This window comes from Trichosurus vulpecula, chromosome 6 (genome assembly GCF_011100635.1).
Source record: "Trichosurus vulpecula isolate mTriVul1 chromosome 6, mTriVul1.pri, whole genome shotgun sequence".
Classification (NCBI taxonomy): domain Eukaryota; kingdom Metazoa; phylum Chordata; class Mammalia; order Diprotodontia; family Phalangeridae; genus Trichosurus; species Trichosurus vulpecula.
In genome coordinates, this window is record NC_050578.1 from 259,686,215 (window position 1) to 259,708,996 (window position 22,782).

Here is a 22,782-nt window from a genome sequence, read left to right on the forward strand (position 1 = left end):
TTTCACATTAGTCATATTGTAAAGAAGTGTTACAGTCAATGGGAGGAACTATAAGAAAGAAGAAATAAAACAAAGCAACAGAAAAAGAGATGAAATAGTATGCTTCAGTCTGCATTCAGACTCCCTAGTTCTTTCTCTGGATTTGGACAGCATTTTCCCTCATGAATCTTTTGGATCTGTTTTAGATCTTTGCATTGCTGAGAAGAGCCAAGTCTGTGAAAGTTAGCCGTCGCACAATGATGCTGTTATTTTGTGCACTTTTCTCCTGGTTCTGCTAACTTCACTCAGCATCAGTTCATATAAATCTTTCCAAGTTTTTCTGAATTCCACCTGCTCATTTCTTATAGCACAATAGTATTCCATTACATTCATATACCACAACTTGTTCAGCTATTCCCCAGTTCATGGGCATTCCCTCAATTTCCAAGTCTTAGCCACCACCAAAAGAGCTGCTATAAATATTTTTGTGCACGTTGGTCCTTTTCCCATTTCTTTGATCTCTTTAGGATACAGACCTAGAAGTGGTATTATTAGGTCAAAGGGTACTGTGATATTAATTAAGTTGGGACTTTTTTCTTTACTGTTTTAGAATGCTAAACTAAGTAAGTGTCTTTGATTGAGCCTTACTAGGTGCAAAGCCCCAGGCACCAAACCCTAATTACTAGGTCCTAAGCCAATGGGTGGGCGTGAAGCCCTCAGGTCCCTAAGGGGAGTTGCTAAGACCAGAGCCAATAGTAGAAGCCTAAGTCCTGGTTGTTCAGAAGATGTTTGATGATGTCCAAATACTGTATAAAAAGAGAGATCAGCTCTATTAGCTTGAGGCTCTCACTCCTGGAGGTAGGCTGGTGGGGGACTCTGGGCAGCTGCTCTAAAGAGCCTCCCGGCTCACCCACATGTTGATGGTTTCTGGGTAACTATGAATTGTATTTGGTCTGTTTATAATGTATGTTTGTAATTTGTTTGTATTTCCTCTGAAGTTTAGAGTGCTGGATTTTTCCCCTGAACTAAGTGAATGAAAGTTGTATGTTAGATTGAAATAAGATTGTTAACCCCTTAAGGTTGCTTTCCTTAGTAAAGCAAATCAAAAGAACCTGTGCTGGCAGCATCCTTCTTGTAGATATAAATATACTAATACTTGTAGTAATTAGTAATGAGTTACTTGCAAGGATTCTATTGCTATTCTATTCTTATACTAGAATTTACCACAGAATTTTGCACTTAGTAAGCACTTAATAAGTACCTTTTGACCCATTCACCCATCAATTCATCTACCTATGCATCTATTAATCTATGACTTCATGCATCCATGCATCCATGTCAATGTATCTACCTTTTTATCCATCCATTGATCCAACAATCCATCGATTCATTGATCCATCCATCCATCCATCCATCCATCCGTTGTTTTTGTTATAGTAAGCCATATTAATAGTTACAGTAGCCTCATCTTCTTTCATCTTATTTCAGGGCTATTGAGCTTCTTTAGAGGTGATATGACATGATTTGATTCCATGGCAGTTACAAACAATGTGACCCAGTTAATATTCACGGGGCTCTTCCAGGATCGAGAAGCACAGAGAGTTTCGTTTGTGGTGTTTCTTCCCTTGTATGTGGCCACAATGTTGGGCAATGGCCTCATCATCTTAACTGTGAACACTAGCAAAAGCCTAAGCTCCCCCATGTACTTCTTCCTTAGTCACTTGTCCTTAGTAGAGATCTGTTACTCCTCTACTATAGTTCCTAAGTTCATTTCTGGCTTATTGGCTGAGAATAAAACCATCTCTTTGGATGGCTGCATGACCCAAATCTTTTTCTTCCATTTCTTTGGAGTTGCTGAGATCCTCCTGCTCACTGTGATGGCCTATGACCGGTATGTGGCCATCTGTAAACCCCTGCACTACATGACCATCATGAGCCGTCCTGTGTGTCATGTGCTGGTGCTTAGCTCCTGGCTAGGGGGCATGTTCCATTCTGTGATTCAGATTCTCATCACTGTGCAATTGCCCTTCTGTGGTCCCAATGTGATTGACCATTATTTCTGTGACCTCCATCCATTGTTCAAGCTTGCCTGTACTGATACTTTTGTCGCAGGAATTATTGTGTTTGCCAATAGTGGTTTATTCTCTGTGATTTCCTTTCTCTTCTTGATTTCTTCTTATGTTGTTATCTTGGTTCACTTGAGAAACCAGTCAGCAGAGGGGAGACACAAGGCCCTCTCCACTTGTGCCTCCCACATCACTGTTGTCCTCTTATTCTTTGGTCCTGCCATCTTTCTGTACTTGCGGCCCTCTTCCACCTTCACTGAAGACAAACTTGTGGCTGTGTTCTACACAATGGTTACTCCAATGTTGAACCCCATTATTTATACTTTGAGAAATGCAGAAGTGAAGAATGCCATGAAGAAGTTGTGGAGGAAGAAAGTGAACTTGAGAATGGAATGAAAATGCGTATATAAAAATGAATTGTGACATGGGTGATAGTGCTTATTTTGAATTTGATTCTGGAATGGCTACAGAAGAAGCAGAAACAAATTTATGTAAGGAATTCTTCTGTGTCTTTAAAAGTGGCATGTGTAAAACTGGATATTGTAAGAGAGTCTTGGATTTAGAGTCAAAGCCTCTTCTTTTGAGTCCTGACAAAAACCAGGACTACTTGAGTGACCCAGGGTCATCCATGTAACCTCCCTTGGTTTCAGTTTTATCACTTATAAGATAGTGACATTGGGCAAGATGGACTTTTCCAACTCTAAATCTAGGACTGACCTCTCCATCATTCAACAAACAAATATTTATGACAAGTCTACTCTGTGCTAGTCATCATCCTGGAAGCTAAGACAGAAAGACCAAAATTCCCTTGGTTCATACATGTTTATAGAGAAGTAAATAGAAGGTATAAAATAAATGCAGGCATTGAATGGGTCACTAAGACTGGAGGAATCAGCATGCTGTCCTCCTCTCGTAGTACTGCAGCATGAGCCTCTCCTCACTCATCACTGTATGAATTTCATGCAATGTTGGCCATGAATTCTCTCATGACCAAATGTTCTGAACTCTTTAACTTTGGTTCAGTGATAGTTTACACAATGATTACCTTATTAGACCTAATAATTTTTTTAAACATGGTTCTTTCTTTGTATTTCTGAAATTATGCCATTAAATATACATGAAACTAAATGCAATCCTTCTCTATCAGTCTGTTTGTTGTGAGACACTGGTGACAGAGTCCCACACCAGCTCTGATGTTGAACCCCATTATTCATAATATATAATATATAATGTAACATTACACATATTATTTATAATACCTACAACATATTATCTAATATGTTTATAATATACAATGCCTTATTATATAGTATTTGTTTATAATATATAACAGAGTTCATTTCTCCCAATGAAGTCAATAAATTAAAACAACTTTAATTTCATAAAAAATTTTCATCTTCTTATAAATTTTGAAATGCTTACAAATGCCAGAAAATACAGCTAAAAGTATTATTTTTAAACTCCACAATCCACCCTTTAAAATATAGTCATGGTGAGAAAAGTGACACCTAAAATGGCATCTTAGTAGTCTAAATTTCCCCTTTCAGGCAATTCCAAGTAAGATAGCTGTATTTGAAAGCCAAAATGAGGTTTCTAGCTGCTCATCTCACAAGGTCATACTCATATTAGCATCTTGTACTTTGTCTCACTTAATACATCTGTCCCAAATCTGCCCCAATACCAAAGTGTCTAGAGTCACATCTCAGCTGAGTTTGTCAATAACAATACCTGGAAGCCCCAGTGAGCTCTTCCAGAGTCCTTTCCATGCTCTCTGAAACATACTTTGGTCAGTCAAATAAAGATATATTCCAAAAAAAGGAGAGAGGGTATTTAAAAAAATTATTTTAAATTTATTTATTTAGTTTTAGTTTTCAACATACACTTTTACAAGATTTTAAGTTCTAAAATTTTCCCTCCTCCTTTCCCTCCCCCATTCCCAAGTTGGCATGCAATCTGATACAGGCTCTACATATACAATCATATTAAACATATTTCCACATGTATCATGTTGTAAAAGACAGGATATAATGTCAGAACCTCTGGTAGGAGGCAACACTTTTTCACATGGTACTCCTCACAGAGAGAGTCAGACAGTATCATGCCTGACTTCTCAAAGAGAAATTTGCCTCATAGGGAGGAGGAGGCAGGAAACAAAAGATGATGCTACTCAGTTTAGGCTGGTTTTGGAGGATTTTACAGAGCAGGAAATCACAGATATCTTGAATAGGTTCACCCAGAGCGGGGAGAAACATCTATGTCTTGGATGGTGAGATTCATAAGTATTAGTCAGAATTCTTTTGTACAGCAAGCTTTTAGGGATTATCATTTGCAAAGAACTAATCAAGCAACCAATTTGTTGGCTTTGGCTGTGACAGGCTGTAAATAGGAATATACTGCTGATACTATGTGGCCTTCTGCAGATAGACCCTGGTATTCAATTAGGGACTGTATGAGAAAGTTAAAGGAGCAGATAATGAAGACTGCTATTATGTTTGGGAATGCTGAAGTTTATTATGATACTCCCTTGGGAGTCTCTCATAGGAATTTGGTAGTTAATTTGGCAGCTCCCCCCCACCTTTACACATGGGATTCTGACTCTGCTGATTGCAGAACTAGGGAACCCTCTTTCAGAGGTGCTGGAAAAGATTTCACAGTTAAGTGACTTAGGAGACTGGGGAAATAATAATCTTTCTTGGGAAAGAAGGGTACATAGCCAACAGATTCAATGTTGGAATAGAATGACAAGGAAAGAGGTATTTAAAGCTCTATTGAAAGCAGTGGTAGATTTTAGAAGAAGAGCTGGTATCCCAACTAATGAGCTATACAAAATGTACTGAAATAAGGGGCTTAATAGCAAACAGAATATAGAAATAAGAACTGCCCCTACAATTCCTACAGATCTTGAACTCTTGTATCCAAGTGAGTCACACCTTCAAGGAGACTAGGTGATTGACCAAACCCCAGTTAAGATTAGAGAAATACACAGATGGGGTTACAGACCCCATATTAATCTGAGTATATATTGGAAGAATGGATCAAATACGGTAACTAGAGCTTTGATAGACACTGGGGCAGTGGCCAGCTTGATTTAAGGAAACCCTGACAAATTTAAACATGGAACTCCCATTACCATCACAGGACTAGGAGGGGCTGAAATATCAGCCAAACAAGAGAAACTGATGATGAAAATTGGGCAAGTGCCTAAGAACGAATATACTGCGGTCATTGTACCATTCCTGAATACATCATTGGAATAGATATATTGAAAGGCATGACTCTGAATTTGCCTGAGGGGAGATATCAACTAGCAGTAAGGAAGATGGGAATTAATACAGTTTTGGTGGGAAAAGTAAAGACGGACCCAATCACTTTACCTGAAATTTCTAAATTTCTTTGAAGCAGTATTATGTGCCAGGTGGGCAAGAAATTGCCAATACCATAAAGGATTACATTGAAGCAGGAGTGTTAGTCCCTACCACCACTAGATGGAATCATCCTGTATGGCCAGTATGAAAGTTAGATGGAATGTGGAGAATGACAGTGGACTACAGTCAATTGAGTAAAGAGGCTCCATCCTTGTATGCTGCTGTTTCAGATACTTTCACCTTAATAGAAAGGATCCAGAAATATGATGGGACTTGCCACGCAGTTATTGATTTGGTCAATGCTTTCTTTATGATCCCCATAGACTCCAAACAATGGGACCTGTTTTCTTTCATGTGGCAGGGCCTAGAATTTACTTTTACACAATTGCTACAGGCATAGCCTGACTATTTGTCATAGGATTGTAGCTGAACATTTGGATGAATTGAAGTTGCCTGGTGTACAGCTTACCCACTACATAGATGATATTTTCATACAGTGGTTTACCCAGGAAAAAATGGTTATTAAACTGTATCTTTGACTCATGTATTCTATCATGAATGAGGCTATAATATTCTCTTTGTTTCTTTTTGGCTTTTGTCTCTTAAATTTTTTTGTGAGTTGTTTCCTGCAGGCTTAGTAACATTCACCTGCAGATGCCTGATTGCTTATGCCAAATGTCACCCTCTGATGTGTTTGGATGTCACCTCTGGACCTGTCCGTGTCTATGATGTGTCATCTCTGGACCTGTCCACAACTGTGATGTGTCATCCATGAACCTGGCATCAACTGAGTTCCAGATGCCAGCTTGCTAAAGAACTCACCTCTCAAATAGGACTTTATCTTTTGGGGCAGGGACAGCTATGTATCCAATTGCAGCAGGAAGAAGCTTTGGAGGATGAGATCTTCACTCCTTACCCCAAGATTTCGAGCCCCATTCATTCAAGGGGGGAATAATGGCATTGTTTTATATACTTATTTTGTGTTATTCCTGTTATATTGTTGTGTAAAGTTCTGTTGACACCAGTTATCCCAGAATTCCCATTGCCCTATGTACTGGATAAGAAATATCTAGGGGCCGAATGTAGTAGCAGTTAGATTTGAGTACATTTCCCACCCTTTATTGGCCATGTGACCTGATTACATCACAGGGAGCCTAAGTTACATGGTGGGAGGAGCTTCCTGACAGGAAAAGGAAGTTGCATCACAGGAAATGCTGAGAGAGAGAGATAGAGATAGAGATGTTATGGCTGCTAATGGCCATCTTCCTGATTGTTAGAACTGAACAGGCTGACTTAGATGTCCTGTGAGTTTCTTTTGGGGAAGACTCCAGCAGGGGGTCAGAGAGGTTTTGGGATGGTCAAGCTCCTGGCCATTATATGGTGTTTTAAGTTCCTTGATGTGATGATAAAGTGGGCTGACTGGCTGTGGGAGCTGAACATTTGGTTATGGGATATGGTTTTCTGGTGTCTGAATAAATGTTATGCTTCTTTTATCTTCTTTATGTAGAGTCTCTCATACTTTGTGATGCAGAACTACATAGGCATATTCACAATTATGGTTGATGTTATGTTTATTGCCTTACTGTTTCATACCTCAGAGTTGTTTTGATTTGCATTTCTCTCATCAAGTGATTTAGCACATTTTCTTCATATGCCTGTAGATAACTCTTATTTCTTCCTCAGAAAACTGCTTAATCATATCCTTTGACCATTTATCAATTGGGGAATGACTTGTATTTTTATAAATTTGACTCATTTCTCTATATATTTGTAAAGGCAATCAGTGAATGGGAAGATCTGCCCCACCCATTTGAGTGGGCTTGGGGGGCAGAGCTCTCAGCATCCTGGGGGGAGTGGCTAGGACTGGAGCCAATGGAAGCCTGTGGTGGGGTGAGCTTGCTGAATGGTTGGAGTAGAGCTAAGAGGCAGTTGGAGAGGCAGTTGGTGAGGCAGTTGGTGAGAGCAGTTAAGAGCTGAAGGAGAGAGGAAGTAGTCAGCTAGCTGGAACACAGCTTGGAGATTGCAGTGGAAGTGGCAGGGACAGTGGCAGGCACTACAAGAAGGCAGGATTGACCCTTGTGGAGACCAGAGAGTGCTGAGCAGGGGCTTGAGGCCAGTGGGTGGTCTTCATGCTGGAAGGCCCTGGCATTGGTGGGGGGGAGGGGAGGAAGCACCAGTATGGCTTGGCTTGCTGCCATAATGTTTTTCTGTGGACTCCTGGTCACTATTGTGAGATGGGCATACCGGTTTTGGAAGGTTCTTGCCAGGATGTCAAACTGGGGACACTGGTCCATGCGTCTGCTACTTTTGAGTTTCAATAAATGCTTTAACTCCTCTATCTTCTACTTAGAGAAGTACTTATATCCTGCTATTCTGGACCATTCAGGTATATTCATGGTTATCTTTGAAGTCACGAATTCTGCCTTAATGTTATACTATTTTAGAAATAAGGTCTTTATCAGAGATACTGGCTGTAAAAATTGTTTCCCAGCTTTCTGCTTCCCTTCTAAACTTGGTTGCATTGGCTTTGTGCCAAAACTTTTCAATTTAATGTAATCAAAATCATAATGTTATCCATCTCTGGTTTGATCATAAATTCTTCCCTTCTCCAAAGGTCTGAGAGGTAAACTATTCTTTGTTCTCCTAGTTTGCTTACAGTATCAGCTTTTATATATAAATCATGTGCCCATTTGGATTTTATCTTGGTATAGAGTGTAAGATGTTGGTCTATGCCTAGTTTCTGCCATACTATTTTCCAGTTTTCCCAGAAGATTTTGTTAAATAGTGAGTTCCTTTCCCAGAAGCTGGAGTCTTTGGGTTTAGCAAACAGTAGATTACTATAGTCATTGACTATTGTGTCTTGTGTCCCTAACCTGTTCCATCAATCCACCATCCTATTTCTTTGATTGCTGCTTTATAATACAATTTAAGATCTGGTATGGCTAGGCCACCTTCCCTAGCATTTCTTTTAATTAATTCTCTTGATATTCTGGACCTTTTGTTCTTCCAGATAAATTTTGTGATCATTTTTTTGAGCTCTATAATTTAATTTTTTAGTAGTTTGATTTGAATGGCATTGAATAAGTAAATTAATTAAGCTAGAGTTGTCATTTTTATTATATTAACTCAGCCTACCCATGAGCAACTGATGTTTTCCCAATTATTTATATGTGACTTTATTTGTGTGAAGAGTGTTTTGTAATTTTGTTCATATAGTTTTTGGGTTTGTTTTGGCAGGTAGAGTCCCAAATATTTTATAATGTCTACAGTAACTTTAAATGGAATTTCTATTTCTGTGTCTTGCTGTTGGGCTTTGTTATCAATATATAGAAAGGCTGATGATTTATGTGGGTTTATTTCATATCCTGCAACTTTGCTAAATTTCTTTATCATTTCAAATATTTTTTACTTGGTTCTCTATACCATTGCATCATCTGCACAGAGGGATGGCCTTGTTTCTTCTTTGCCTATTCTAGTTACTTCAACTGTTTTTCTTGTTGCTAAAGCTAACCTTTCTAGCACAACATGGAATAACACAGGTGAAAATGGACATGCTTGTTTCACCCCCAATCTTATTGGAAATGCTTCTAGCTTATCCCAATTACAATAATTCTTGCTTATGGTTTTAGGTAGGTGCTACCTATCATTTTAAGGAAGACTCCATTTATTCCTATCCTCTCTAGTGTTTTTAATAGGAATGGATGTTGTATTTTGTCAAAAGTTTTTTCTGCACCTATTGAGATAATGGTATGACTTCTTTGAGTTTTGTCATTGATATGGTCAATTATGCTGATAGCTTTCCTAATATTGAACCAGCCCTGCATTCCTGGTATAAATCTTACCTGATCATAGTATACAAGCCTTGAGATAAGTTGCTGTAGTCTCTGCTAATATTTTATATAAAATTTTTGCATCTATATTCATTGGGGAAATTGGTTTATAATTTTCTTTCTCTGTTTTGATCTTCCCAGTTTAGGTATCAGCACCATATTTATATCATAAAAAGAGTTTGGTAAGACAGCTTCTGTGCCTATTTTCCCCAAATAGTTTATATAGTCTTGGAATTAATTGTTTTTTAAATGTTTGATAGAGTTCACTTGTAAATCCATCTGGCTCTGGAGATTTTTTCTTAAGGAGTTCATTGATGAGTTGTTCAATTTCTTTTACTGAAATGAGGCTATTTAAGTGGTTTATTTCATCATCTGTTACTCTGGGCAACTCTATTTTTTGTAACTATTCATCCAATTCACTAAGATTGTCAAATTTATTGGCGTACAGTTTTGCTCTTAATTATTGTTTTGATTTCCTCTTCGTTGGTTGTGAATTCACCTTTTTCATTTTTGATAGTGATAATGTGGTTTTCTTCTTTCTTTTTAAAATAAAATTAACCAAAGGTTTATCTATTTTACTGTTTTTTCATAAAACCAGCTCTTAGTTTTATTTATAAGTTCAATAGTTTTCTTAAATTCAATTTTATTAATCTCTCCTTTGGTTTTTAGAATTTCTAATTTGGAATTTAATTGGGGATTTTAAAATTTGTTTTTTTCCTAGCTTTTTTTAGTTGTGTGCCTAATTCATTGATTTGCTCTTTCTCTATTTTATTCATGTAAACATTTAGAGATATAAAACTTCCCCTAAAATCCACTTGTGTTGTAGCACATAAGTTTTATTATGTTGTCTCATAATTGTTATTCCCTTCTTATGTTTCTATGATTTGATGTTTGACGCACTCATTCTTTAGGATTAGATTATTTAGTTTCCAATCAACTTTGAGTCTATCTTTCCATGGCCCTTTTTTTACATGTAATTTTTATTGCCTCATGATGTGAAAATAATGCATTTAAAATTTCTGCCTTTCTTCATTGGATTGTGAGGTCTTCATGCCTAATACATGATCAATTTTTGAGTAGGTGCAATATACCAATGAGAAAATATTATATTACTTTGTATCCCCATTCAGTTTTCTCCAGAGTTCAATCATGTGCAACTTTTCAAAAATTATATTTGTCTCCTAAAGTTTTTTATTGTTTTTTTTTTGGTTATATATATCTAGTTTAGAGAGGAGGAAGTTGAGGTCTCCCACGAGTATAGTTTTGCTGTCTGTTTCTTTCTGTAACTCCCTTAACTTTTCCTCTGAGGATCCAGATCCTTTACCACTTGGTGCATATATGTTTCTTAATGATATTACTTCATTATCTAAGGTACCTTTTAGCAGGATGTAGTTTCCTTCCTTAGCTCTTTTAATTAGATCTTTTTTTTGGTTTTGCTTTGTCTGAGATTAGGATTGCTACCCCTGCTTGTTTTTCTTTAGCTAAATCATAATGTATTTTGCTGTGGCCTTTTACTTTTACTCTGTGTGTATTCCTATGCTTATAATGTCTTTCTTATAAGCAACATATTGTAGGATTATGGTTTTCCATCCACTTTGCTATCTGCTTCTCTTTTATGGGAGAGTTCATACCATTCATATTCACAGTTATGATTACTATCTGTGTCTTTCTCTCCATCCTATTCCCTACGATGTTTATGTTTTATTCTTTCTTTTCTCCCTTTCCCTCACAAGAATTTTGCTGTCAACCACCACCTCCCTCAATCTGCCCGCCTTCTCCATGCCCCTCCCTTTTCTTCCCCTTTTCCTTTAGTACTTCTTCCCTTCCTTCTGTCCACACTTCTCTTTTTTCCCCATTTCCCCCCACTACTGCCAATAGGGTAAGTTAGATTTCTGTACCTAACTGATTATATTATTCACTCTTTGAGCCAATCTGATGAGAGTTTCAAACAATATTCATGTCCCTCACTTCTTTTATTCTACTGTAATAGGTCGTTGTGCCTCTTCATTTGATTTAATTTACCCTCTTCTGCCTTTTCCTTTCCTCTTCTCCCAATACAATTCCTTTTGGCCACTTCATTAGTTTCTTTTCATCACATCAAAGTCAACTTATACCCACACCCTCTGTCTATGTATACCTGTTTTAAATGTCATAACAAAGATACAGTTCTCAAGAGTAAAAGTATCATTTCACCTTGTAAGGATGAAAACAATTTGGCCTTATAGAATAACATGTTTTATTTATTTTCTGTTTACCTTTTTATGCCTCTCCTGAGTCTTGTATTTGAAGATCAAATTTTCTGGTGAGCTCTGGTCTTTTCTTCTAGAAGGTTTGGAAGTCCCCTATCTCATTGAATGTCTATCTCCTCCTGTGAAAGATTATGCTCAATTTTGATGTGTAGTTGATCCTTGGTTTTAATTCAAGCTTCTTTGCCTTTTGAAATATCATATTCCAAGTCCTCTGATGTTTTATTGTAGAAAGTCCTGTATAATTCTCACTGTGGTTGCATGAGATGTAAATGGTTTCTTTGTGGCTGCTTGCTGTATTTTCTTTTTTACCTGGAAATTTTGGAATTTGGCTACAACATTCCTTGACCTTTTTAGTTTGAGATCTCTTTCAGGAGGTGATTGGTGTATTCTTTTGTTGATTATTTTACCCTCTGGTTCTATGACCTCAGGGAAGTTTTCCTTGATGATTTTGTGGAAAATGTTGTTCAGGCTATTTTTTTCATCATGGCTTTCAGGTAGACCAATAATTTTAAAATTATCTCTCCTGGATCTATTTTCCAGTTCTGTTATTTTTCTAATGAGGCATTTCTTGTTTTCTTCTATTTTTTCATTCTTTGGTTTTGTTTGACTGATTCTTGCTGTTTCATAGAGTCATTAGCTTCCACTCGCCCAATTCTAATTTTTAACAAATTGTTTTCTTTAATTAGAATTTGTACATTCTTTTCCATTTGGCCCATATAAATTTTTAAGGAGTTATTTTCTTCAGTTTACTTTTTCACTCCATTTCTCTCCATATTTTTTAGGACTTGTTGTCTACAATCCATTTTTGTCCTTCCTTTTCCAAGCTATTGACTGTCTTTGCATTCCTCTCATTTCTTTTCCTAATTTTTCTTCTGCCTCTCTTATTTGACTTTTAAAATCCTTCTTGAGCTCTTCCAAGAAGGCTTTTTAGGCTTGAGAGCAGTTCATATTCTTCTTTGAGGTTTTGGATGTTGGTATATTGACAATGTTGTCCTCTTCTGAATTTGCGTTTTGATCTTCCCTGTCCCCATAGTAAGAATCCATGGTCATTGTCTGTTTATGCTTTTTGTTCATGGTGTTTGCCTATTTCCTGGCTTTTAAAGTTGAGCTCCCTTGCTGTAGCAGAAGGGGCACTGGCACCTTGTGCTGGGGTCCATGCACCTGTTCCCTGGTTTTGTGTGCTGTGGCCTCAGATCATGGCAGCTGGAGGCTGTAGGGGTCTGGCAGCTTGCCTGGTGCTAAGCTGAGATCAGCAACACTGAACCTACCAGGGTGGGAATGGGGCATCTGGACCCTGGAGGATGGCTGTTGACCAGGGCTGCTTTGAAGCATTGAATGTTTGGCTACTGGCTAATGGTTTCCTGTCTGGATTTGTGCCTCCTAGAGTTGTACTGAAGGACCAGGAGGTTTGGTTACTGGAGGACATCTGCCAGTGCACATGGTAGTTTTCAATCTGGAATCTACTGGTTCCACTGCCTGTGTCAAAGCACTTGGGGACAGGAGGGATCTGGGTGTTGGTGCTTGCCTGCTCTACCACCTTGGGGCTCAAGATGTTCCCCTGGTTTGGTGAAGTGGGGCTTGCTTGTGGCTTGTAGGTATGCCTCCTGTTCTGTACTACTCCCCTTCCACTAGAGTGAGAGGGACCTTTCCTATTAATCCCCCAAGTTCATGGGCTACAAGACTGCAGCCCCCTGTTTTTCTGCTGGATCAGCTGTTCCATGGTTTTTCCTGGGGTGATATTTTCTGTGTTTTTAGAGGTCATTAAGGGAGGGTGGGAATGACTTTTTTCTTACACTGAGATTTTGGCTCCCAGAAGTTGCAGGAAATTTTATAAGGTTTGTCCTTACCCACTCTTTCTCCATCCTTTCCATATCCTATAACTGGTATTGTAATATATTTTACTAGCTTCTTTTGTCTTAGTATTTCCTGAGTCTTGATTTTGTCTCAAATAAATATAAACCAAGAATGATTTGTGAATAAACAAAATTTACATTAGGGCTGAGAACAAAATATCATTTGAGATTTTCCTAAGTGAGGGCTCTGAACTATTACGATAATATTAATAACTTTTTGTCTGATATAAACTCCATGAAATAGCAGAGGAAGCGGCACATGGATCTTGCATGCCATTATATTTCATTGAGGTTAAATGCAAGCTATGGCAGCCAGTAAAAAGAGTGCCAGGCCTGAAGACAGAAAGACTCATTTTTCTGAGTTCAAATTTCATCTCAGACACTTACTAGTTGCGTGACCCTGGGTAAGTTAATTAACTTTGCCTCAATACCTCATCTGTAAAAATGAGCTGGAGGAGGAAATGGCAAACTAAAGAAAAATCCCAAATTGCATTAAAAAGGGTCAGACATGGCTAAAATGACTGAACAACAACAAAAACAAGCTGACTTTAATGTAGTGTAGCTAATTAAATGACCATAGAGGAAAGAGTGGAAAGGATCTAGTACTGGCCAGTCAACTCTCCCTGCCACAGAGACACCTACCAGTGTTCCTCTAGAAATGGGTTAAGACTCAGACCTCTAAATAAATAATTGAAGCAGGCATTCACCCTTTCTCCAAGTCATTATTTCTTTGGCACTGTTCTCTCCTAAGGGAGCCAAAGAAGACCACAGAGAATTTGATCTCCTGATCTTAGCTCCTGGGTTACTGCATTTTATAAGGTTAGGGCACCTCAGAATTGAAATCATGCAGGTGAGTCTGTGATCTCACACAATGTGAGTAGCTGTGGCTTTGTTGTCTTTCATAATTCTTCCTTCTTTCTAGAGGAAGGGACAAAAGGATTGACCATGTAATCTTGAACTGGGCTCTGAATGATTTACCTGCTAGCAGGACACACTTGCTTGTTTTCAGAGATCATGGACTACCTTGAGATTAGGTGTAGGTGAAGGCAAGTTATAAACTGTGATTGAGCAATATCAATAGTAAAGGTGACTTCTTGGGGAAAGTAAGACTGTGTAGTTGAAAGAGCGTTGAATGGAGAGACAGGTTCTAGTATGGGTGTTGATGCTAAGTAGTTGGGTGGCCTTGAGCAAGTCTCTTCTTTCTGGGTCTCATTTATTCTGTTTGGTCAAATGAAAAAGTTGGATTAGATGATCTCTAGGTCCTTTATGGTTATGACACTGAATGTTTTATGTTATAAGTCGCTTCCACCTCTGAATTCTGTGTTCAACATTTTAAGGTCCATTCCTCATTCTTCACTGTGGGATCTTCATCCAGGTCATAAGCATTAACCATGGGCTTTTACCAAGGCTTTGTCCAGCATCCTTCTCTCATGTTCCTCTATAGTACTTCATTTATAGATCTCATCATTTCCAATGGGTTCATTTAATTTCTATGCATATGATGTCCATACCCATGTATACAGCCCTGGTATCTCTCCTGACTCCCATTTTGCATCTTCAACTTCCTCTTGGATAATTTACACTGGATGTACAATGGACACCAGAAACGCAACATGTCCATAGTGGAAGCCCATATCTTCCTCCCTGAAATGCTTCTCTCTTCAATTTCCCATTTCTCTTGAGGGCACCACCATCCTGTCATTTCCTTAGGCTTATAATCTAGCTGTCATCTTTAACTTTCTCTCACCACCCATATCTAATCATTTATTAAATACCATTGCTTCTACCTTGATAATACCTCTCTTTATAGTCTCCCCTTTCTTCTCTGACACAGGCACCTCCATGGTGCAGGCCCTCATTACATCATACTTACACTCTTGTGTAACCTTTTGATTGGTCTTCTTGCCTCAAGCCTCTTTTTACTCCTGTCCATCTGTTGCTCAGCTATGAAACTGATCTTCCTAAAGTGAAGGTCTGATCCTGTCACTCCTCCACCTCTGACTCAGGGGTCCCTCTTATCTCCAGGATCAAATATAATATCTCCTGCTTGTCTTTTAAAATCCTCAGTAACCTCACTCCTTCCTATATCTCATTCCCTTCCATTTCTCCACTGATACAATGACATGGGCCTCCTTGCTATTCCTCAAACAAGACACACTATTTCTTAACTGTGGACATTTTCACAGACTGTCCCCCTTCCTTGGTATTCTCTTATTCCTCATTTCTATTCCTTGACTTCCTTTTAATCCCAAATAAAATCTCACCTTTTGTAAGAAGGCTTCCAATCTCCCTTTTAAGTACTTTCCTTCTGTTGGTTTTCTCTGATTTGTCTTATATATAGGTTATTTATACATAGTTGTTTTCATGTTATTTCCATTGTTACATTGTGAGCTCTTTGCCAGTAACTACATTTTCTTTTGGCCTTTCTTTGTATCTCCAGAACTCCATGCAGTGTTTGTGCATACTAAATTTTAATAAATGTGTGTTGACTGGCTAACTTTCTCTTAAATCTGTCATTCTATTTCCATTGTTCTAAAGACAATCACAACTCTGACATTCTGTATTCTCAGTTATTTCTGAATTCTAGCAATGTATGTTCTGATGTCAATTCCAGCCCTGAAATTCTATCATTCTATGATTCTTCCTTTACTTTCCATGGGTGCTAACATCTTTAGACTATTGTGGGCCAACAAATACATATATATGTCTAATATGTACATATATAATCTATACAATATATTATTACATATTATATGTTGAATATAATATAATATTTTATTAAAATATGTTTAATAAATAATAAAATATACAATATGTTTTATCTAATACATAATGTGTTATATCTATATGTCTAAGGTATAATATATGTTATATAATATATATCTAATATATATTATATATATATACACATATATATGTTTTAAAAGGTTAGATTTTTCTCAATTTTTTTCAAAGGATGACAATCAGAGGGAAAGTGCTCCAGTCTTTGCATCCCACAGCCTGCCTATAAGCCTTCCATCTCTTCTGATCATGTACAGAATTCTGAGTCTGTCCTTTGGTGCTCCTTTTATTTGGAAGGTCATTTTGACTTCCACATTGTCTCAAGGCAGCACTATGTCTAAAGAAGACTTACTGACTGTTAGGGATTGCATGTTCCTGGGGTCTAAAGGATTTTCAGAATCAACTGGCTAGGATTCCTGAGAATAAGTCAATAGTCAAGTTTATGTTCATTTTCCAAAGTTGGTCGGTGTTTCATTTCTGTCCCAGCAAGAGAATGTTGGAAATGCATTTGTCACACAGTCCTTTCTCATGCCTGCTCTTTTTAGAAATCTTGAATGTTTATCTTAGATACGCCTTGAAAGGTCTGTTGGTTTCTTTCTTTCATGGCCACTTTTGATCACCCTTCAGAGACCTGAAATTTAAGGGCCAGGAAAGATTATATACCTAGAGATAGCCTTCTCAGCCACTCACTCATTTTTAATTCCCAGGACTGGCTTTGGTGGGCAGGTGTATTGTTAAAGTTGAGAAATATCTGTTTGCATCCTTTAAGAAAGGGGAACCAGAGGGAGAAATTATATGCACAGAAGATTGAACAGGGAGGGAAAATAAAGCAAGAAGGAGAGGGGCATCATTTCACCCCATTTTCCTCTTCTCATTTTCTATCTCCTTTGTGTCACCAGTTAAGGGAAACTGTGAGGGTCTTGGTCTTCTGGCCCTCAGAGAACTATCACCTAAAACTAGTATCGTTACCACTAATAAAATAGGAGCTCCTTGGAAGTAAGGACTGTTTTAACACAAAATTTCTAATCTTATCTCCTGGCATGATGTCCCCTCATATCATAGATGCTTAATAACTGTTTTTTGAGTTTAGTTAAATTGAATCACCTACTACTCTTCCAATGACCCTGTACCTTTATTGTTACAAAAGCTAAAAGTATCAAACTCATATATTCATTTTGTTTATATATATATATGATCTACATATAAATATCATACACACATACACATATACACACATCTGTATGTATAAGTTTAAGTCACAACATTTGTAGAACCTATCAACCTAAGAATACAATTAAATAGAGATATGTGTGCATGCATGTATTGAAATAAAAATGTCTTTTTTTGTTGAACATGAGGTGTAAAACCATGTATTAATAAGAAATAGAATCATAATTAGCAAGGAATCTCTTCTGTCTTCTTCATTTTCTCGTCTGCTGTGATCTTGTCATCTTCCCATTCTCTCCCTCTTCCTCCTCCCTTTCCTGTGGAGGGTCTATTGGAAGCACTAAAGGTCTTCCTCTATGTCTTTAACCAGGGCATCTCCTTGGCTGTCCATCTGTTGGCTCCCATTCCTTAAAAAAAGTCTGACTACCTTGACAACTCTTAATTATTTTTAAATTCCATTCAGTTTTTTTTGTCATTCAATATGTCAAATGCTTTTGTAGTCCATTTTTTTTGTCAGACTCCTATCCAATTCTCCCTCCCTTCAATTTTTGTGTTGAGAATAAAGAAAAAATTGCTATTTAAAATAAAGAAGGAAAGATAAAGAAGGTGTAAATTATTGAGACCAACCATTGCTATTGTTTGCTGACATTTAAGTTCAACACAGGAGTGATATATAGTGTTTTTGACATATGGATTGGAACCAATCATCATATTTTATATATATGTATAGCATAGAATGGTGCAAATTTGAATAACGAGACTACTTTATGGGATCCATTACTCTTACTAATTGGGACCTATCCATGTTCAATATATAGTCATTGTCTTGCTTGTCTTAACTTCCCTTTTTGAAAACATTTCTGGGTAGCTAACTGGGATTTGTAGCTTTTATTATGGCACAATGTCTTGTTGCTTTTCAAAAAGTTTGAACCAGTCCAAAGCTCTGCCTACAGTCCAACAATGTGGCTGATTTCTTTTTTAAATCACAGCCAAACCAGCATTTAATTTCATCATTTGTATTACTTTGGCATTTTGATGGGTGTAAAGGGAGAATTTCAAGGTTATTTTCATTATCCTTTTTCTGATCATTAGAAAATTGGAAATATATTTTTGTTGTATTGGATAATCTGTTTTGCTTCTAGTTCAGGAATGGCCCATGTATATCCTTGGATCACTTCTTAAGTGGAGATAAAGATTCTTAGTGTCCAGCAGGTGGGTGCTGGGGCCAACTCTCACTCTCTGAAGAACCCAGTATTACATTTTCAGTGTGAACATTTTTACTTCAGAAATCAGTAGACAGCACAAAATGTTACAAAACTTGATTTACTGTTTTGTTGAATGTTTAGACTTAAGAAAGTGATTGAGAAAATGTTAAAAGTATATATTAAACTTGATAGTCCATCAGAGATTTTTGAGAATCAGTTAGACATTTGCTAGCACATCCCTACTTCCTTTAGTGGTGTTAGATCTTCAGGTCAAGTACCTTCCTTCTCTAGATTTGAGGAATTTTTGTTTTTCAAATGCTCAGTGGGATTGACTTGTAAGTGTATGTGGTTCTTACCCACAAATTAGAAAAAATTCAGAGAGAGAGAGAAAGAAGAAGGAGGAGGAGGAGTAGGAGGGAGGGAGGCAGAGAGAAAGGGAGGGAGGGAAGGAGGAAGGGAGAGAGAGAAAGAGGGACAGAAAGCGGGCGCGTGCACGAGAGAGAGAGAGAGAGACAGAGACAGAGACAGAGAGACAGAAAGAGACAGAGAGAGACAGAGACAGAGAGAGACAGAGAGAAATACGCACAGAATATTATGGGATCAACAAAAGGATGAATAAAATATAAGGAAATGATGACAGCACCATATCAAAAAAGTACTCTTTATGGTCAAATTGAATTTATACCATGATTTCAAGAATATCTCAATATTAGAAAAGTAATTAGAAATAATCAAGTCTTTTTTAAAACAGTTTCCATATGGGCTCCTTCCTTCTTGTTGCGATTCACTTTTTGGTTATTTTTTTAAAATTTAAATTATGGTTAATAACAGTTGCATTTCGAGTTTTCTTTTCTGTCTTTTTTTTGGGGTAAATTCTTTATGTGGCCTAAAGTGTGATGAATTTTAGTAAATATTCCCTGTGTTTTTTAATAGAAACAAAGTTTCCTGACAATCAGCATTGCACATAAGGAAGAACTCTCTCCAGAGTCAGAGAAGCTGAGTTTGAACCCTACCTGAGATACTTACTACCTATGTGACCTTAGGTAAGTCACTTACCATTGTCTCCTTGGGTTTCAGTTTCCTCAACAATGGAACAAGAGTGTTGGATTGGATGATCTCTGTGGTCCCTTCTAGCACTGGATTTATGATCCTTTGATCCAGTTAGTTATTCTTCTATTGGTGCAGTGGTTAGAGCACCAGGCCTGGAGTTAGGTAGACCTGAATTAAACTCAGATCTCAGACATTATGTGACTCTGGACAAGTCACTTCAACCTGTTTGTCTCAGTTTCCTCCTGTGTAAAATGAGTTGGAGAAGGAAATGGCAAACCACTCCAGCATCTTTGTTGAGAAAACCCCAAATTGGGCCATGAAGAGTCAGACATGACTGAAACAACTGAACAACCAATCTTTCTAATATTCTGTTCATGTCTCTTAACATCTCATTTATCTTTCTGCTTGGCACATCATCTTTCTTTAGTAGAGTACTGAAGAGTCACACTGCACATGGTTTTCTCTTTCAATATTTTTTCAATTCAGGTTACTTTTCCATTTTGGTTGCCATGTCATTGAGTGTCCATATATTTATTCATTGTGATGTCATGGAAAGAGCACTGGCTTTGAAATCAGGAGATGCTGAAGCTCAAGGTCAGCCTCCAGACTTCACCAGCTGTGTGATTTCTCTAAATTTCAGCTTACTCATAGATCTCATTCTTTGGATTCATTCTCCTAACGTTCTTGGCACACAAAAGGCACTTAATAAATTCTTATTGACTGAATTAGTTATAGAATAGAGATATTAATACTTGTAGTAATTAGTAATGAATTACTTGTACTAACTCCTATGTTGTTTTGAAGATCAATGAGTTACTCGTGGTAATTCATAAGTTTGTTTTGAGGATCAAACAAGATAGTGAGTGTAGTAAGATTTGCAAATCTTGAAGTTCTAAATAAAGTCAGTTTAATAGTAACTATTCTTATTTTTTATTGCTATGATTTTCATTCTCAGTGGTCTCTTTATTGCTTTGATACTTGCCATGGTCTCTTTAAGCATAACAAAAGCTCATGTTTCTCTCTTATTATTTCTTGATTTACATTTAACTTTTTTATGTGACTATAACTTTTTGATTTGTGGAGTGAGATCAATATTATGAATTTTAATTCACCCTTCTCATTTAGCATTTTGAAGTACCTGACTTGCAGATACTTTTAAAACAAACTTGCTATGTGTTATCTTCTCCTATTAGAATGTGAGTTCCTTGAGAGCAGGAACTGTATTGCTATTCTACTCTAATCCTAGAATTGACCACAGAGTTTTGCACGTAGATAGCACTTAATAAGTACCTTTTGACTCATCCGTCTGTCCATCCATCCATCCATCCATCCATCCATCCATTTGTTGTTCTTGTTGTAGGAAACCATATTAATAGTTACAGTGGCCTTATCTTCTTTCATCTTGTTTCAGGGCTATTGAGCTTCTTTAGAGGTGACATGACATGATTGGATTCCATGGCTGTTACAAACAACATGACCCAGTTGATATTCACAGGGCTCTTCCAGAATCGAGAAGCACAGAGAGTTTCTTTTGTGGCGTTTCTTCCTTTGTATGTGGCCACAATGTTGGGCAATGGCCTTATCATTTTAACTGTGAACACTAGCAAAAGCCTAAGCTCCCCCATGTACTTCTTCCTTAGCCACCTGTCCTTAGTAGAGATCTGTTACTCCTCTACTGTTGTTCCTAAGTTCATTTCTGGTTTATTGGCTGAGAATAAAACCATCTCCTTGAATGGCTGCATGACCCAGATCTTTTTCTTCCACTTTTTTGGAGTTGCTGAGACTGTCCTGCTCACAGTGATGGCCTATGACCGGTATGTGGCCATCTGTAAACCCCTGCACTACATGACCCTCATGAGCCGTCCTGTGTGTCATGTGTTGGTGCTTAGCTCCTGGCTAGGGGGCATGTTCCATTCTGTGATTCAGATTCTCATCACTGTGCAATTGCCCTTCTGTGGTCCCAATGTGATTGACCATTATTTCTGTGACCTCCATCCATTGTTCAAGCTTGCCTGTACTGATACTTTTGTTCCAGGAATTATTGTGTTTGCCAATAGTGGTTTATTCTCTGTGATTTCCCTTCTCTTCTTGATTTCTTCTTATATTGTCATCTTGGTTTACTTGAGAAACCAGTCAGCAGAGGGGAGACGCAAGGCCCTCTCCACTTGTGCGTCCCACATCACTGTTGTCCTCTTATTCTTTGGTCCTGCCACCTTTCTGTACTTGCGGCCCTCTTCCACCTTCACTGAAGACAAACTTGTGGCTGTGTTCTACACAATGGTTACTCCAATGTTGAACCCCATTATTTATACCTTGAGAAATGCAGAAGTGAAGAATGCCATGAAGAAGTTGTGGAGGAAGAAAGTGAACTTGAGAGGGAAATGAAAATGTGTACATAAAAATTATTTGTGATTTTGACAATAGTTGTTATTTTTGGGGGGGGGTTACTGAATACTTGTATTCTGCACATAGAAGGCACTAAGGATCTGGCCTGTGAGCTTGTCAGGGCTTCATCTCAAATACATGTCTCCACACATCAACACCAGAGTTTGCGGGGAGAACAGGTTATTCTTTCCTGATCACAAGGTGATAAGTGTCTTCTGACAGAGAGCCAGATCATCAGGTAGTCTCTGGTATAAGACAGTTCTAATGAAGAAGTGAGAACATCTCAGAATGGTGGAAGGGAGAAGGAAGCTAAGCAGCAGAGACCCCTGCCCTCTCCACCCCCCCCCCCAACCTGGTGTAGTACTTGGTGCTGCCTATTCTTAGAACAGGAGCAGACTTCTACAGAGATGACTGCTACCTGTGAGCTCTTAGACCTCCTGGCCACAGAACTTACTTGGCCCGAGGGTTTCTGAATTTCCTTCCAGGAAATTTAGCCTTGCTGCCTAGCTCTTCCTCAATTCTGAGAAGCTGATTATACTTGGCCAGCCACTCAGATTTTCAGGGGGAACCCATATTGATCTGCCCAGTGCAGAGACCCACCACCAGGTCTGCAAATGAAGGTATCTTCAATCTCCCAAGAATGATGGGATACCATTACTCCTCACCCATTGGACCGGGCTGGCTTGCATCCCTGGAGGGATTCAGTCACAGAGCCAACCTGGTTCACTTTGAGTAGGAGGTAGTTGCAGTCTTTCTCATTCACAGACTTTTCAATGCACTTGTGAGTGGTCACTGTAAGATCATCCCCTACCACCTGGATGGCTGCAGTAGCAATGAAATTCTTCCAAGCTT

At 38.1% G+C, this 22,782-nt stretch overlaps 2 protein-coding genes across 2 annotated transcripts; both read left to right on the top strand.

Annotated features, from left to right (window-relative positions):
- Window positions 1–1,511: 1,511 nt before the first annotated feature.
- On the top strand, window positions 1,512–2,441 carry LOC118854002 (olfactory receptor 4B1-like). Its single transcript, XM_036764295.1, has one exon. The coding sequence runs from the start codon at window positions 1,512–1,514 to the stop codon at window positions 2,439–2,441; it is 930 nt and encodes a 309-aa protein (XP_036620190.1).
- Window positions 2,442–21,000: 18,559 nt separating this feature from the next.
- On the top strand, window positions 21,001–21,930 carry LOC118854199 (olfactory receptor 4B1-like). The gene has a single exon (XM_036764542.1). The coding sequence runs from the start codon at window positions 21,001–21,003 to the stop codon at window positions 21,928–21,930; it is 930 nt and encodes a 309-aa protein (XP_036620437.1).
- Window positions 21,931–22,782: the final 852 nt, after the last annotated feature.